The 18,152-nt window shown below is 40.5% G+C and overlaps 2 protein-coding genes across 2 annotated transcripts in view; both read right to left on the bottom strand.

Annotated features, from left to right (window-relative positions):
• The window catches only part of ino80 (INO80 complex ATPase subunit), a 61,980-nt gene extending 54,790 nt beyond the window's left edge, over positions 1-7,190 (bottom strand). The window contains exon 1 of the mRNA XM_076273345.1: positions 7,098-7,190. The gene's annotated coding sequence lies outside the window, so the exon portion shown is untranslated. The remainder of the gene's footprint in view (positions 1-7,097) is intronic.
• A 503-nt stretch (positions 7,191-7,693) lies between these two features.
• vps18 (VPS18 core subunit of CORVET and HOPS complexes) lies at positions 7,694-16,805 on the bottom strand. The gene is made up of 5 exons (XM_076272307.1): positions 16,426-16,805; positions 16,189-16,330; positions 15,730-15,821; positions 9,021-10,891; positions 7,694-8,882 (listed from the first exon to the last, which is right to left on the bottom strand). Exons 1-5 carry the CDS (start codon positions 16,526-16,528, stop codon positions 8,154-8,156), a joined length of 2,937 nt encoding a protein of 978 aa, XP_076128422.1. The 5' UTR covers positions 16,529-16,805; the 3' UTR covers positions 7,694-8,153.
• Between the last annotated feature and the right edge of the window lie 1,347 nt (positions 16,806-18,152).

The following is an 18,152-nucleotide window of genomic DNA, read 5'->3' as shown; positions in this document are numbered from 1 at the left end:
CATATCTACTTTTCACATTTTCTCACTTAGCCTTTTGAAATACAGGAGAGATATGTTTAGTGTTAAAGGAATTATCCGGAGTAAAATGCACTTTAGATCGATTTACGGATGATTGGGGGTACATACGTTGAGTTGACATCAAAATCATGTCATTCGGATGTGTTTTGAGAAAGTTCGATTGTACCGTTTTCAGTCACACAACTCGTAGCCTGGAAGTGAGCAGGGCATTTCAATTTCGCCGCTACAAAACGCTATTTTTATACCTCTTCTACAGTTCCAAACAACATAACACTTACGTGGGAGTGAGTAGAGGGTCCCTAAAGCCAAACCGAAGTATCCCGAGGTCTTTATGTGGTCGAATAGAGAGTCCAGAATGAATTTCATCAAGCCAGTACCTTTCCAGAAATGTTGCCATCTTTGCTGTAGGAGTCTTATTGCTGGGTGTGTTGTAACACGCTCTGGAAATTCACAATTTCGTCGCCGTTTAAAAAAAAAAAAACATAGTCCAGTATTTCTTTCGAAATTGAAATGAAGTTGTATGGACTGGACTATGTTTTTTTTTTTTTAAAGGCGACGAAATTGTGAATTTCCAGAGCGTGTTACAACACACTCAGCAATAAGACTCCTACAGCAAAGATGGCAACATTTCCGGAAAGGTACTGGCTTGATGAAATTCTATTCGACCACATAAAGACCTCGGGATACTTCGGTCTGGCTTTAGGGACACTCTACTCACTACCACGTAAGTGTTATGTTGTTTGGAACTGTAGAAGAGGTATAAAAATAGCGTTTTGTAGCGGCGAAATTGAAATGCCCTGCTCACTTCCAGGCTACGAGTTGTGTGACTGAAAACGGTACAATCGAACTTTCTCAAAACACATCCGAATGACATGATTTTGATGTCAACTCAACGTATGTACCCCCAATCATCCGTAAATCGATCTAAAGTGCATTTTACTCCGGATAATTCCTTTAATATCAGTTATTATGACCGCCGCGCAGCGAATGTTTCTTTTTCGCATGTCCAAATTTCTGTCAAGGATTCCCGGCAGGGGCGGAGCCAGACATTGTAAACATTCGGGGCTTAGCCCATTTTTTTTTTTTTTTTTTAATAACCCCTTAAATAATGACTTCTAGTGAATTTTGTGTAAACTAATGGACACATTGAGACTTAAAAAATGTGAAACTAACATTCAACAGATTCAAGGTATCTGACTGGCACTACACTGTGTAAAATTATAGTTTTGGGTCTTTCAAGAGGCAATATCTGTTCATATCTGTTTAGCATGTACTTAGTTAATTAAGCGTTTCTTATGGTTTGCATATTATAGTATTTGTTTATTTTGATTAGGCTATTGTTTGATATGACATTATTGTTTATTATTGCTATTCTCCTTATCCCTCTTCCCTGATCTCATCTGTGTGACAAATATATAGAATATCTTATACTATAATATAGCCTACATAATATTATGATATAATTACAGTATGGCCAGTCATCATGATACAAGGGTATTTTAAAAGGAATGCATTATCATCTTGACATAGGCGTTTCTAAATTATATTAATTTTGTAATTTAGCAAGATTATTCATAGGTTTCATCAGGTCCCTTTACACAGGTGCATAAAATCAAGCACCTAGATTATGAATGCAGACTGCATGGTGCTTGATTAACACACTTATGGAAAGGGCCCTCTTTTTTTTTTAGTTAATAATTAGTTAGGCAGCCAAAACAATATAACATGACTTTTATATTTTATATTTATGTGGACTCTTGGATTATAAGATCTGTGGATATCAACAAGGTTTTAAGGTAGGCCTAGGCTAACAGTTAACATTCTTTTGTGCAACATATGACACTGAAAAGTTGACATGGGCAGATAACTGTTAATGGGGTTTTCTGACATTTCAAAACAGTGTAACGTTAGCCTAATTTATTACAAGACGAGGATCACTTTGTTTTGGGAGCTGGAATTTCTTATCCTGCAGTAGGCTTAGCTAGCCTATGAGAGTACTGAATTTGCCTTTTCCGCCGACGAACGAGGACATTTAACGTTAACGTTAAGCATTTGGGTAGCTAGTCAAGTAGCCAAACGTTAGCCTGCCTAACTGACTGAAAGCTCTTAACGTGAAATCACCAACCTGAAACAACACCATCCGTCAGTTCACTGGGCAATGCTGTTGCTTGAACGGAGCTGGGTGGTCTTTTGAAAAACTTTCTAATATCCATAACGTTTCAACAACATGTACAAAAAGTGTTTTATCACAGACTGTAAAAGTGACAGACTTCTGACAGGCTTTTTGGAACACCGAAGCCATGACGTAGCGTTGTCAAGGCAGCATTTTTTTGACTGGATCTAAACAAATCAATCTAACCATTGAAATCACCATAGCGGATAGCCCAGAGACCTGGCATATCGTGTAGCAAGTCAAATTATTTTTCAATATTGGGCTTTGAAAATAAGGGATATATTTCCTCAGTAATAGAGCATTTTGTGACATTTATAGAGAAACCGAGGGGAAGTTATATTGGAAATAAGAGTTGCCAGGAATTTAAAACACTAAAAAAAGATTCGGGGCTTAAGCCCCCTAAGCCACCCCCTAGCTCCGCCACTGATTCCCGGGACACTGTAAGACCGGGGTACACGAAACTTGGTCTGCATGTAACCCCACATGGATAGCATGGAACCATCGCTTTTCGTTTTGATCTGTAGCCCCCCCCCCCGCTGGACTGGACCCCCCGAAAGGAGGGTAGGGCAGACACAGTTTTCTGTGAATATCTTGAGAACCGTAGGGCCTAGGATGACCAATTTTTTGCGTATGTTTGCCTCCAGGGGTCATGTAGACCCATTCCATATGCACACATGTGCATAAACAGATACACACGCACACACATACATTCACAGTAATCCTACGTATGACACATACTCACACAGTAGACATATATACGCATGCATGCACATGCACACACACAGGCACATAAACAGGAAAACACAAGCACATGCACGCACACACACCCACCCACACACACATAAACATAAACATGTACACGCACACATGCACACAATTCAAGAATTTCTCAGAATTATGAACAGGCAAGATGGGGGTGGGGTTGTATAAAATGTATATTACATGTGAAATCTATGAACTAATCATGTTTTGGTACTTGTTGTCTAGCAGATACCAGTGAGAATTGAGTGTGCATAATGCAATACAGTGAGACAGTTAGAATCATATATGCCTTTCAGCGTGACTTATTTTTGTGGAAAACATGTGCTGGACTGGGCGGCGGTCATATTTTGTACCGCTCTGCGGTACATCTAGTTACTATTATTGCTAGGGATGGCCCGATACCAATACTGGCATCAGGGATCGGGCCGATACTGGGCCCATATACTTGTAAAAAATCACCGATACCACCCACTCTGATACCACTTAATTACACTGTTTCCCTACAGAATACATTTCAAAGTCCTACTCCTGGCATACAAGGCCCTACACAATTATACCCCCAACTACCTCACTGGCCTCCTAGACATCTACACCCGTGCCCGCTCACTGAAATCCTCCTCAGCAGGCCTACTGCATGTCCCTAGTGTGAACCTCAGCACACTGGGAGAGAGGGCTTTCAGCTACATCGCCCCCAAGCTGTGGAATTCACTGCCAGACTACATCAGATGCTGTGACTTAATTACTGACTTTAAAAACAGACTTAAAACATCTCTCTCTTCAAGATGGTTTATGGACTGACTGACTTTTACTTTTATCATTTTTTTGAGATGACTATAATTTTAACAACCTTTTTGTTTTTGTTTATTCGTGACGTGACCTTGGGTGACATCAAAGGGGCTCTAAATAAAATGTATTATTATTATTAAACTATAGCTCACCTAAACTATGCATGTGGCATACACTCAGTTGATGGTGTAGCTCTTGCGCAATCGCGCTAGTTGATCGTAGTCCAGATCGTAACGTTAGTCGGATCATTATATGCTCCAAGACCGAAGTCAGCGCCCAATTCTTTTCAACTGTAGGTCATGCATAACAGGTAGATGCAAGACATATTGTCCGAGAAATCACCACTTTATTCAGTGGCCAAGAGTTTAAACAATGCAAGTCTCCTTCACTAACTTTGCTTTGGCAGCAATCAGTAGACGGGCTCTGCAGCAGCAGCAGCATCTTCTCTTTTTTCCTCTCTCATTGAGTAGCCACTCGCTCCACGCACTTAAAGGAGCCACACCAATTATACGAAGTAGGGTGGTTCTTACTTTTAAAGTCTCCAATTGTCATGCTCTTAACCCTTCAAATTGTTCCTTTATATAAGAATATATACAGCATGCCAATGTTTATGGCAGTAACATAATAATTACTGGTAGCTCAATAGCTTTAAACTTTGATTTTCTGTTTTATGATTTTCATAAAAGCAGCTAATTTGAATTGGTATTGTAACTGGCTAGTAAAATTCCAAAACAATCTCCATAAAAGCATCTAATGCACCATATATTCCTAAATATGTATTTTAGATACATATTTTAGATACATATCTCAGTTTACTTATTGTAGAGCCTAAATCCAAATGAATCCATCCATGACCCGGTTTAGCAGATTTACCTTTCCTGGTGGAATCAATACATATTTCTATTGATGATCACCTTGGTTATTGTTTGGGTTTAGAGCACATTTTTTGGTCTTCATTAAAACATTCAAACAATTGTATCCACGGAACCCCAAATATGTGCCACAAAACTGTATGAGGAAAAGGCACCTTCACCATTCCTTGCTCAGCTTTGCTTGTAGTTGTGTTGTGTACCAAGAGAAAAATCATGGCATAAACAAGAAGTAAAGTTTATTTGATTGGTTTCACCATACCAGAATTAGTTGGATCAAATCTGCCATCTATTATAATGGAAGATCACTGACGGATCTATCCAGACTGCAAAAAGTCAACACTGGCTGCTGAGCATCAGAAATAAGGGATTGTTAAAAAACTCAGTGTTGCTCTGATTTCAATATAATGTAGTTCATTTGCAGCAACTTTTAATATTACTTCCAAATCACAATAACGCAGCACGGCTTAACATAGGCAATCTTCCACATGATTGAGCTACCGCTAAATATCATATTTTTGTCAAAATGCATATTTCTAATTTTGAAGTTAAAAGGAACAGTTTAAGAGGTCACTAAAAAAAAAAACTTGATAGACTTGATAAGGACCACCCTAATACAAAGGTCTCTACAGTGGGGTCACGTGGGATCACGTTTTGTTGCCCTATCAGATTTTAGTAAGACAGTGCAAAATAGTCTAGTTAATATTTTGTTTAATTAAGATACAGCGACAGGGCCCCAGCCGTGGCTCAAATGGCTGGGGCACCTGTACCGTACGCCGGCGACCCGGGTTCGATTCCCGCCCCGTGGTCCTTTCCGGATCCCACCCTGACTCTCTCTCCCACTCATTTCCTGTCACTCTCCACTATACTGTCGCATTAAAGGCATAAAAGCCCAAAAAAATATACTTTATTTTGTGGTAGAAATATCGGTATCGGTACTCGGTATCAGCAAGTACACAAATGTAAATACTCGTATACTCAGTTTTAAATAAATGGTATTGGGACATCCTGGATTATTGCTGACTTGAGGAGCAGAGTGCCACTTATTGTAGGTCACTGATAATCTTACATAACAAATACAAGCAGGGTCATTTTCACTGTCACCCACAAAACACAAAATGTCCTTTTGCTACACAGGTTGGGCCTATATTAAATGAAAATTAAATAACCTTTCCATTCTTAGCCCAACAAGTGGCAAATGCAATTTCATGACTTTACTCAATATGTTCAGTGAATGTATTGAATTTCATGACTTTCCAGGCCGGGGTGGGGTTTTTATAATCCATTACTGTTACAGGATCCCCATGATCATGAAGGAATAATCAGATTCTCTGGCCATGGATCCGTGTTCAACATCATTCATTTATGCCTAATCATCGTTGTTCTTCTGTTTCTTCTTCTAGCCTATTCTTCTATTATTATTATTGTAAGGTTTTTCTATTAACTTCCGGTCAAGAAGACAAGACACTGTAGGCCTATTTATGGGGGGAGCCATGCACATTCACCCACGCCACACTTTACTGTGGCTTGCGTTAAATTAACCCTTCTTTTTGTCAGTTTGGAGTTACATCCTGGTTGCACTTCGCTAACATTATCCATCATAACCCCTACATAAAAATCTTCTTTCAGAAATGGCTGACCTCAACAGGCTAACGTTAGCAAAAGGAATGAGTGAGGCGTGCCTGACCAACTGACCTGGCTGCGTGCCCAGGTAGCGTACGTCTGATTCTCCCCCCACCCCCCACCATAACATTAACGTAGTTCCATGAAAACCCACGGCAACTCTGCACGTGCCATTGGGTATATCAGACACTCTGGAGGTCAAAATTATACACCTTCTATTGTGTTACACTTGCTCCAGCTAGCTACCAGATGTTAAACGTTAGCAAGCTATATTGTTAGCTGCTAATATGCTATCGTTAGCTAACTTTAGCTAGCTCCAGCCCGTTAACGTAGCAGCGACGTCCCCAACTGTGCAGGTCCACCTTGACATGACGGCAAAGCTCAGCACTATTAAAGAGTGAAACGCATTTGTTTGGTCCCACTGCTTTAGCGTGGCGTTTGTAGGCTTTGCTTTGATTGCTGGTGTTAGCAGTAGATTTGACGAATCAGCTAAGTAACTTAATGTTTCAGATGGTTGGCTATGGCTCACAATGAGTTAATCTAACGTTTAACCAGGCCATAAGGTAATTTTCTGATAACATATTTCCCAAATTTCAACCTTTGAATTTTAATAATTCAAATGGGGTGTGTCTCTTTAAGGGTTTCGTGAGACAGCCGAGGAATGGCATAAGGTAACTTAAATACTGCTTCAAACATTGAACGCATACGGATATTGCGGGTCTTGCCTTGTATCGAACTCCTCGCGTCTAATCTGAGAGAGTCAAGCAACTGGGTTATACGACCCTTACATAGAGCTAACACTTTTCTCCCTCCCGGCCATCTTTCCCCCATTGCTCCTCCATGTTTTCTCATAAACACTTGCTCACCTTGGGCCCCGTGTCCCCCTTTTCGTTCGATCTCTGCTGCTGCCAACTCTGCGCTCTCTGCCTTCAAAATGGCGGTTGTGGGTACAGAGTGATTCTGAGAGCGTAGGGTCGGCAGTAGAAGAGAGGCGGCCACTTTCAGTAACAGAGAGCAGGGACACGGCGCCATGGCGAGGACAGAGAAACGAACAGGCATAATGAACGATAGCAGATAAAATTGCCTTTCCAATCGTGTTCTCGCCGAGATCTAACTGCATGTTTCATTAAACGGTGCTGGTTCAGTATCTGTGTTAGACTATACATTTACAATCGCATTGCCTTGTTCACAAAAACAAAAATATCAGCATGTTTGATATGCCATGTATCTATTGGTATAGTCTGAAACATTCCGAAGATTGCCGAGTGGATAGTGACGTAAGGACGTCGCCACCAGAGCGGCATGGCTTTCTCTGGCTCTGGTAACCACTGTTGGAAAGTCTGAGTAACAAAGTATCGCGAGTGCGCGTTATCAGTAGTACCCTTGGATTGACTGCAAAGATGCCCTGGACTAGTACACCACCATAGCCTTTTATTTTCCCAACAATCATAAGTCAGGGATATACTGTAATAATCGTTTTAATGAATATTAGCGAGATGGGCAGCATAAACAGACAAGCTAGCCTAGGCCTATTATTGTGCACTGAAACAATCATTTTCATTGGTTTCCTATCACATATCACATGTTAAATATATTGCCAATGAGGCGCATACAAACAAATAGTAGTATTGTGCATGAATATTATACAATTCTTATGACAATGGCATTGCAATGACTCAAAGGACAACCACTGGAAAATGCTTTACAACAACTGAAAAGTAGATCATTTAACTTGAGTAAAAGTAGGCATATCAACTATTACTTATAAACATGTGACTCATTTAAAAATACATTTCTAAATAAACAAGCTGCTCAAAAACCCTGAAGCAGCATTCAAAAGCATTCTACTGTAATTAACAAATAAATCACATGCCATAAGATTTCTACATGATGTCAGATCTAGAGGAAGGAGGAATGCATTCTCATAACCAGGTTGACTTCTCCTCCTCAAACCTCTCTGGATCAATAAAAGGCTTATCAATAGACTTGATCATCCGCTCACCACAGTACACACACTCAGATGCAATGATATCATCAATATCAGACTTAATCTGTTCACGGCTAACATGGGTAATTCCCAAACTGACTGAATCATCCTCCTTTTGCCGATGACGAGACTTGGTTGTCACGGTAACACCTGCAAGCTTCTTCTGTAGCTCCTCTAGCTTGGTCTGCTCGTGTGTGTAGAGGTGCGTACTAACCTCCTGATAGAGGCAGTCATAGTGAAACATATGGCCACATAGAAAAAGGTAGAACGGGCGGTTGAGAAGAGGAAAGTCACAAGTTGCACATTTCTCTTGGGACTCAACCACACCATACTTGTTTCTCATTTCCAGAATATCTTCTCGGATTCGTTTAGCACTCTCTGTAGCCTCTTCCATCTCCTGTTTCAGCTCTTCAATGTGCTGATTATACTCCTCCAAGGAACTACATATTGCCTCTTTAAAGTGGTCAATAGTGACAAAATCTGGAAAGAACGGTAAGATGTCCTCAATCTTTAAGAGGTTACAGCTGGATAGACAGTTCATGGCCTTCTTTACGTCCTTCTCTTCTTGCACAACATGCCGAGCGATTTTCAGCCACAGCTTCTTTCTCAATTCCTCATCATCCTCTGGAAGGTCTGCACAGGACTTGGCTAGGTCTACATCCACCTGTATGTACACAAGTCATATTTATCAAAAACAATATTTTGTACTAATCATTATTTGTACCTGTCTAAATGGTAATGAACATATAATGTTTGTAAGAGTGTTATACGTTAACAATTACAAATAATTGGCAGTCCAAACCTGCAATGCTAAATCCACAGCTTCTTCATACAGCTCCATAATCTTGTAGACAAGGACACATGCCTGTAGATATCCATGTTCAGCACACAACCGTAGAGCATATTTTAGGTCATAGTTGATTTCCGAAGCTTGTGTGCCAGCCTGTTCTAGGTACCATAAAAGTGAGTCAGGCTTATATTTTGCATATAAGGACAGTAAGTAATTGTGGATGGCTTCTTCCTTTACTTCGAGCTGATATACACAGAATTCCATGTACCGAATGGTTTCATTTATCTGCTGAGTGCTTCCCATTTGACTGTAGTTCACCAGAGCTGGAATGAGCTTCTTGGGATCAAGTCTGTTTCCCATTTGGATCCAGGCATCAACCACTTTCTTGGGTATGTGCTGCATTAAGACAGGAGAGAATTTGTAGAACAGCTTTTCATCACAGTGTTTTGACAGAACTTCCAAAGCTGCACTGTAGTCATCGTGTTGACAGTGGTGTGAAATAACTCTCTCATAGTCTTGCATGATGACTGAGAAATACACCATGTCATCTACATTGCCATGACTAGCCAGCAGGTCATAGATAGTGTCTCGGTTGTTGTAGAAACATTCTTTGTGTTTGGTGCTGCTCAGAAAGCGTCTGAACTCATCACGAGTGTTTTGGAGAAGAGCATTCTTGCTGTCATCAGACTCAAGAAGCCCAAGTCGATTGAGGTAAAGCTCCGTCAGCCAGGTAACAAGCAAAGTGATCTGAGTCTTCTCACTTGGCTTCAGATTGTTCAGCTTTTTCATGAGGAATTCTTTCAGGGCTTCTTCTTGCTTTGCTTCAATAAACTTAAGTGCAATCTCTTCAAAGTAGTTCTGGGTTAGGGCATAGCATTTAGCACTTTCCAGATAACGTTTATTCTGAAAGCAGTGCTCTGCCTCTTTGGCAAGGACCATGTCCATGCACTCTGGACGATCCCGGCAGTATTCTTTGGCCAAATCAAACCTGTTCATGTTCATATACATCTGCCAGACATCTCGTGCCTCTCTCTGTATGTGGTAACGAAAGACAGCCTTCTCTGTATAAATCCACACCAGCCCTCCTGCCGGGTCTTTGATCATCTTTTTCAAGGTGCCAAATTTATCCGGAAATACATCCTCATGTACCACTTGCCCATTTAAGGTACAAATAGCTTTCACTCTGTCTGGAAGGAGAAGCAAGAAGTGAAACTGGGTGAGCACAATGGATATGGGCTTGTTGAAATTGAAGTCGATATCTGATGTGTACTCCCACACTTCGACATCACTAAGGAGTGAATCAAGTCTGACATAGTCCAGCTGGCCATATAACACACCATTGCCCATCATCCAGGCAAAGGCTTTGGGACATGTGCGGAGCTTGGAAGTATAAAAGGTAATTTCACTGTAGCCCATGTTGACAGGAAACTCCTGAAAACTGGGAAGTAGTTCCTGGTTTTGAGAAAAGATGGAACTGAAACCTTGCTGCTCAGATCCCTCTGCTACCTTCCCCACAAACTGAAATAGGCGCTTCCGGGTAGTGGCAATGATGAAGTATTTTGACTCCAAACCACGTTCAACCTCAAGACAGCAAACAGGTGCTGGTTTCCCATCCTCTTCAAGAGAGTGGACCTGTCTAAAGTACTGATCTGGGTTAGTGTTGAACAAGCTACCCTCAGAGGCAGAAATCTCAGCTTCAAAGATGATGCCTTGACTGGTGCCCACAAGAATGGGCCCTGTTGTCACCTCAGTTCCAAGCACTTTGTTCCAACCCACACTCTCAATGAGATGACCCCTCCACCTTGAGAGGCTTCGGATCTTCTGGGTGTTTCTATTCAAATAGACACATTCACTTGAGGTAAGACTGATTACCAGGTGAGAACCTAAAAGAAAATAAGAGCACAACATTTTTAATTTTCTGAATGTGTCATTATAATACATTTGTTAAATTGAATAACTATCAGCTATGTACTTAGAATTCAAAGACAAATTACTTTACATTTGCATGTCATACTGGAGACATTACGAGAATGCCTGGATACAATAACAATGAATCAGTTGAATTGGTAAATATATTTAAATTAAAAAAGTTAATTGCTAGAAGTAGCACCTAAGTCTTAGAGGTAGTCGAGAGGACTCCTAAAAGTTTTGGTGTAGTCCTGTGTCTGTGTCCCGCACACTCAGTGTTTTTGACGAGAATTGACCTATGGCTAAGCCAAACGCGATGAGCCAATCACAGTGCGCATAGCTAACCCAATACACTCAGACATTCTCTGCTTCCACGTCCATTGAAATGCATTGCAGTTAGTCAGTTTTCATTCGCTTCTATATGTTTTTTCTTGACATTTTTAGTTTAAAATGGTCAAACGGTGTGCATCGGGTACATGCAACTCCGACACTAGGTATCCCGAGAGGCTGGGCGATGGTGTGTATTTTTCATCCTTTCCCAAGCCACATCTCAACCGAGATAAGTGTCTGCTCTGGAAAAAGTTATGCGGTAGACCACAACACCAACTAAACATGGATAAAATTAACAAGGATGTCTACATCTGTTCTAAGGTAAGTCAACAACGTATTTGAACATTATCTTTAACATCTCTAACGTAATTAGAAAACATTAGAACATTAGAAAACGTTAGTCTAACGTTAGCTGTGTTGTACATGAGTTCATTGGCCTGTTATGTGCTAGTTTTTGTACTTTGGCAATCGTACATGATTGTTAGCTGTTGTCCAAAGGGCTCTAGTTATACTAACGTTAACTTTTGGAGCTTAGCTTCATTAACATATCTGTAAATAACCGAGATAACAAATGTTAGCAATGTTGTGCTGAATGATTCATGTAAATACTGTAGCACCAAACTAACGGAGAGGTATTCTTGGTAAAGATGGTAAAAAGGCTTGTCCTGGAAACGTAAAATTATTAATATAACCCTCCAATGCATAGTTATGGCCCTTTTGGTGACTTCGAGATGATATATAATCTTTCTATCTCCAAAAATCATCAATTGCCTCCTGTGAAATGTCTCCTACTGTGACAGCTGCCATAGCGCCTGTCACCGAATGTTGACTGTTTGTCCGTGTGAGTGGAGGGGGCGGGGCTTAGTCATAGATCGATTTCGTCATCAACGCAGCATGAAGGGGTGTCATGTGCCTCCCAACAATTGAGACCGTACCAATGTCACATCTTTGACCTGCGCAAATGCGCATGGAGGAGCATACCACTAAGACCTATTTACAAACCATGGCTGAGATCTCAATCCATGGCAATAATTGTTCATTGTAAGGGCCAACAACAGCCAAACCCATTCATTGTCAAGATTTAAACTAAATGTAAAGTTTAATTGCAAAAGAAATTAAATTGCTTCTCGCCTTTGCAAACATGTCTTCATATTATGCTATGGAGTGAATTGTGACCATACAGCAGTTCCTGGCACATTAGGGCTGGGACAACGCGTCAACTCCCTGCCCCACAAATAACACAAAATATTCACGATTGTTGAAGGATTGTTGTTGCCACATAGAAGCATTGCATAGAACACGGCTGGCTAAATTGCTATTAAATCCGCTTAGCATCATGACCATGCTGTGCAAATTTGTTCAAAACTGCTGCAGTCAAGTTAACTCTGCTAAGGTCTTATCACAACATAGTACATTGAGGAGACAAAACTTAGTTAAGTTATGCAATCAAGCAGTATCTCAAAGCTAACGTTAGAATACTGTTTGGATGTTGAGTTTAGCATGCTTACTTACAGCTGCTTGTCAATTTCGTTACTCAGGGCTCATTTTATTGACTCTGACACTGAATGTTTGCAAAATCCCGATGTAAATGGAAAAGTGTTTTCCAAGACTCAAAAGTGCTTGTCCCAAGGAGAATTTCCCCTGGGGATCAATAAAGTATCTATCTATCTATCTACGTTATGAATTGCATCCATACATCAGCTGCGTTTTAACTGCATTAGTGTTACAATTGCAAGGGAACGAACGTCTTGAAGTGACAGGCACTCAATTAGACCTATACACTACTGAACTTTTTACTTTGCACTTGTATAGTCTTTTATTTTGGAATTTTAAGAGCAATAAACATATATTGCAATGTTAAGGAATTCATGTTTTTTTCATTCAGATATATAAATCAACATGTATAAATTGCTATTAGTCAATTAATGGGGAGATAATCGATAATCGAATCGAAATCAAATCGGACTGAAAAAATTAATCGTTAGATTAATCGATGCATCGAAAAAATAATCGCTAGATTAATCGTTTAAAAAATAATCGTTTATCCCAGCCCTATGGCACATTACATTTAGAATAAGTGAAGGCAGCCAAGAGGAGGGCAGGAAGGTAATTGCAAAGCAAAAGAAAATGCCATGTGGTACACCAAAATGTATCTAAAATGTGGAGAATACAATGCAATCAAGCATTTTGGGCGATATGGAGTCACAGCGCGGGATTGCAGGTATCGCGCATAAATTATTACTAAGTATTGAGCATAATAATAAAAGTCCCGCAACTCTAGCCATCATAATGCGAGAAATTCCCACATATTTTACAGCGCTGTCTGACGTTAATTTAATAATGGTTAGCCTGAATGCGGGACTATTGACTGGACGGACCAACTCTGACTTCAATTGAACCCCATGCAGACACACACGGGCGCGCAGGACCACTTTGGGGGGTCTCTCTCTCTCTCTCTCAGCAGGATTGTCACCGCTGAAGTCAAATTATAGCCTAGGTGCTTCTACATAAACCGCTATCGACAGGAAAGGAACACAAACGTTTAGCGATCAGGAAACGTCAGGAATTTTGCAAACACAGAAGCATGACAGCCTATAACGCGAGAGAACACACGATGGAAAACTACATTGTTTTTAAATGTTTTCATGCATGTCTAGATAACGGGTGAGGAATGTTTAGGAGACAGACATCGTATATCCTCAAATTATGGCTAGGTTGAGCAAAGCAAAGCTTGTATTCGAGTCAGCTATAGGGCTTTATTTCTTGTGTTTTATTGTGAGGCATAGGTCTACTTTTCGTTTGGAGCGGCATAACGGTAGGCTATCAAAAGCAGAAGATGTTCAATTTGAGATTTCATTTACATTTGGACTGTTTGATTATATTGCTAAATATCGGGACTGATGACCACTGAAATCTGTGGGGTATTTAATGGTTCACTATTAGGTTTCATGTATGAAAGAGTGTCGGGATTTCCATCCGCTTATTGCGAGATAAGGCATCCGCTTTCAATCATTCATGGAACTTGTGCTGCAAGGGAAACCTTATTCCGTATAGCCAAAGAGGTCTAGGTAATTTTTTAAATAAATTTAGTTGTTTTTTAATTATGCATGATTTACTTTTTTATAAAAATTCGTAGGCTGATGCCTGGCAGCAACAATTGTGTTTAAATGTAGGTTACTGCTTCAGCCTCTAGCTCAGAAGGGGGCGGCATGCGACTGGTAGCTTGAGAGCAACGTGTTGGAGACTCATGGTGTTGGACAATGACTTAATTGGCAACAATATTAAACCAACCAACAATATAAAATATTAAGAAGAGCTCTTTTATGAGTTAAATTGAAACAAAATTATACTGGCTTTTATTTGTCCGAATCTGAGACCTGGCTATAAATAGAATCCCGGCCATAATTTGAGGATTTAGGTATGCACGTGTGATTCAGGCATAGCGCAAGCACTAATCTCTGGCACAGGACTTGTGCATTTGAGAGCGCTCTCTCGCGGCTGTAGACAGTTATGTTTCATGTAGGGTTCATGTCAGTTAATCTAAATTAACATTTAAAAACTTGTTCAATTATATTTTTTTCATATATAAGTCGCACCTGACTATAAGTCGCAGGACCAGCCTAACTATGAAAAAAAGTGTGACTTATAGTCCAGAAAATACGGTAACCTAATAGTCGGCTGCTGTAACCCCTGTTGTCTCAATGATAATAACATCTCATGTCAGACTTTATTTCAGAGTTTGTTGATAATTTGCATTATTATAACATCATCTTTTGTCGTTTTTGGCGAAGACATGCATTCCGTTAGGGATATTGAACATACTCTAACCATCGTGATTTTGAATTGGTGCAGTTTTCAGCACAAAAACTCATTGTATTCTTTTCATGGAGAGCACTGCTCTATGTTGTTCTATGGTGCTTTCTGCCTTTTAGTTGGGCACGCATGAATCCGTGACGTTGCATAGAAATCCATGTATACTACTTTCACATAAGTAATGGCACCCCTGGTTTGCTGTATGTGACAAAAAAATTGCATTTGGCAATAGTATTTTGAAGGGGGGGGGGGGGGTCAAATATTTTTGACATGAACAAACTGGAGCCTGGAGCCCTGCCAAACTAAATGTAATTAAAGGCCCAGCCACAAAATCGACAGTCAGTCACTGGATAAAACATAATTACTCTGTATTGAAACTTGTTGATTTAATCAAATCATGTGAGCGATCAATGGCTAACTTTGCATCGTGGCATCCTTTATATATATGATACTGCTTTGATTTCAATTATTTATTTATTTTTTTAAGTACAGTCATCACATACCTTAACTGTAAGACTGGAAACATTTGTACATGCTAGTAGGCCCCATGCAACAGCCATTAAAAAGGATATGGAAAATACCATATTTTACAGTAGAATAAATATGGCAGAGTAGAGTAGCCTGCATAATCCTGCAACATAATACATTCATAAAGTCATGCAAGCAGTACCTGTGGGATCGAGGAAGAGTTTGTGCACTTTGCTGTCATCTTTACGGCCCAACTCTACTTGGTTCGGCTGATCTGGTTTTCCAAGATCAATTCTTAAAAACAGGAAATATTTCGATGTTCATGGCACAAAGTGTTAATGTGATATTTGACCTGAATGCATTTGTTGAAAGTGTACATTGCAGGATGCCCTCTATTTTACAGGGCTAGCCTACTAAGCAGGTCAGAGGTGCGTTCAAATTCGCAAACATAGGCGAACGTTTGCAAACAGGTTGGCGACCGTATGGAGGTAGTTTTCCACAAACATACAGTGGACGTGAGATGAACGAATTGTTAACGTTACAATGTAATAACACCAAATCGTTCAAATGTAGGCCGTTCTGAGAAGACATGTTGATCACGAACGTTTGCCACTGCTTGCCAAATTCCAACGCACCTCAGGTGTAGTTTGATGTAGCCTACCTTAGAATAGTGTCTTTTCCCAAACTCATGCAAAGCTGATTGTTGCATACTGCAAAATGGTTTATCTTTTCAGGAGGGGAAAAATCAATCCGTTGTTTGTTGAATATGGGCTTTTCTTCCTCCAACCTTACATTCACAAATCCTAAAGACCAACACAGACAGATGTAGTGGTTATAGCAACTAAGTTAATTAACGAAATATAGAGGGTCATGTAACCACATCTTTATAATACGTTACCCGAATGAGTTATCCCAATGTTGGTTGCTGGCAAGCGGTTATGCGAATGAACCGGGTGGCGAATGTTCTGAGAGTCTTCATATTCATCAAGAATAGAAGCCATGTCTGCATGTGTTGGACTAAATACGACGAATGTTTAATTCCTTCCTTATGACAAGCAACGAAATGTTTGCATTGTGAAAGAAGCTAACTTGCTAAAACGACGGCTATAGCAACCCCTAACGTCAGACTCGTTATCTTGGAGATAATAAACGAAATGTTAGGCTACAGCAAACTGTATCAAATAACTTCTCTTCAATGCAATCACAGAAAAAACAGATAAAGTGCTCTATTGCGATCGAAGAACGTTCATTGCAGGAACGCCTCACTTAGCAGGAAGAGCTGTCTTGTCAGGTGATCAAACATCATGTGACTACCACAGTCAGTTAGTCTGACGAGCCAGCCCCGCCCACAGCCGATGCCGGATGTAAAAATTCAATGCAATTTCTCCATTCACAATTGCGGTATAAGCCATAAAAACTTAACTGCACGTGGTAGACTTAAAACCAGCTACGGCTGTACTAAGCGATTGTATATGCTCCTATAGACACCAAGAGTTCATGGGGCACTAACCTTGTTTTGAGATAAATGCCTTTTATTCGCGATCTCTTGGATAAGTACTTCATTACCCACAATCCTGAACAATCCCACAGTGATGACTGATTGGTGGAAAGGCCGTTATGGTCTAGTTTGAACATAGATATATACACTAGATGTCGCCTTCTGCTTCTCAGCATGCGTCAACACCGCCGCCATCTTTGTACAGGGATCTGACTCGCTAAACTAGTTCTCCTGTATTGTCAGCGTTACCTATTTAGCGACGTTTGGCCATCCCCAGCGATAGAAAACCTTTTTAGCGATTAGCGACAAATTTGGGAACTTCTCACAATGATGGCAGATCGGCTTCTTTGTTGTTGAAACGTAAGAAAATCACCTTTCTCATGGCTTTGTCATTTATGAATTCAGCTACATCTCGTTTGCCCATGGCACTGACCCATGATTATAAAAGTAACGACTGGCGTAGCCTATGTAGTAGCAGAGGTAAATGTTCTACAGATCTACAGCAACTTCTGGTGAGATTACAATTTACATGAGTAAACGAGACGAGGGGTATGTGGCCTCAACCAGAGCCTGTCTACGAAGAGCCTGTTTACTTTCATTGTATCGAACCTGGTTGCAGTTTACTCATTGTTCCTCTAGGGGCCGCCGCTAGCTAGTGCAGAATGAATGGGAGTCTATGGGGCTAGACGGGTAAAATGTATCTTTATTATCGTCTTAAGCTTAGTTTTCTGTAGACTCAACCATAAATACATGCCTGTCAGTTGGAACAACCCAAAAAATTAGATAATTGCTTGAGATTTTGACGATTTATGGTGATTTTATTTTTGCTAGATCTTTGCCCAGATTGACGCTAATGCATTATAGAGGAGTGGATCACTGAAGCAAGATGGCGTCTCGATTGACGCATTCGTTCCAATGAACAGCAGTAGTCAAGGCGACATCTAGTGTATATATCTATGTAGTTATGTTCCTATGTTCCCTATGTTCCCTGGGTCCTATGTTCCACGGGGAACATAGGACCCTTTTTTGAAAAAAGGGTCATATGTTCCCCGCTGCTTCCAAGTAGACTGCAGCCGCACGGCAAGGCGCGGGTTGGTAAAGTGCTGTCGCGCGTGTTTGAGCTCCGA

Source organism: Alosa pseudoharengus, unplaced genomic scaffold, assembly GCF_046254945.1.
Source record: "Alosa pseudoharengus isolate Yale_2024_CS ecotype anadromous, Long Island Sound unplaced genomic scaffold, YU_APseudo_1.1 YU_APseudo_1.1_scf_7, whole genome shotgun sequence".
In the NCBI taxonomy this organism is placed as follows: domain Eukaryota; kingdom Metazoa; phylum Chordata; class Actinopteri; order Clupeiformes; family Clupeidae; genus Alosa; species Alosa pseudoharengus.
The sequence above is the reverse complement of the archived record's forward strand: the minus strand, read 5'-3'. Positions and strand labels throughout refer to the sequence as shown.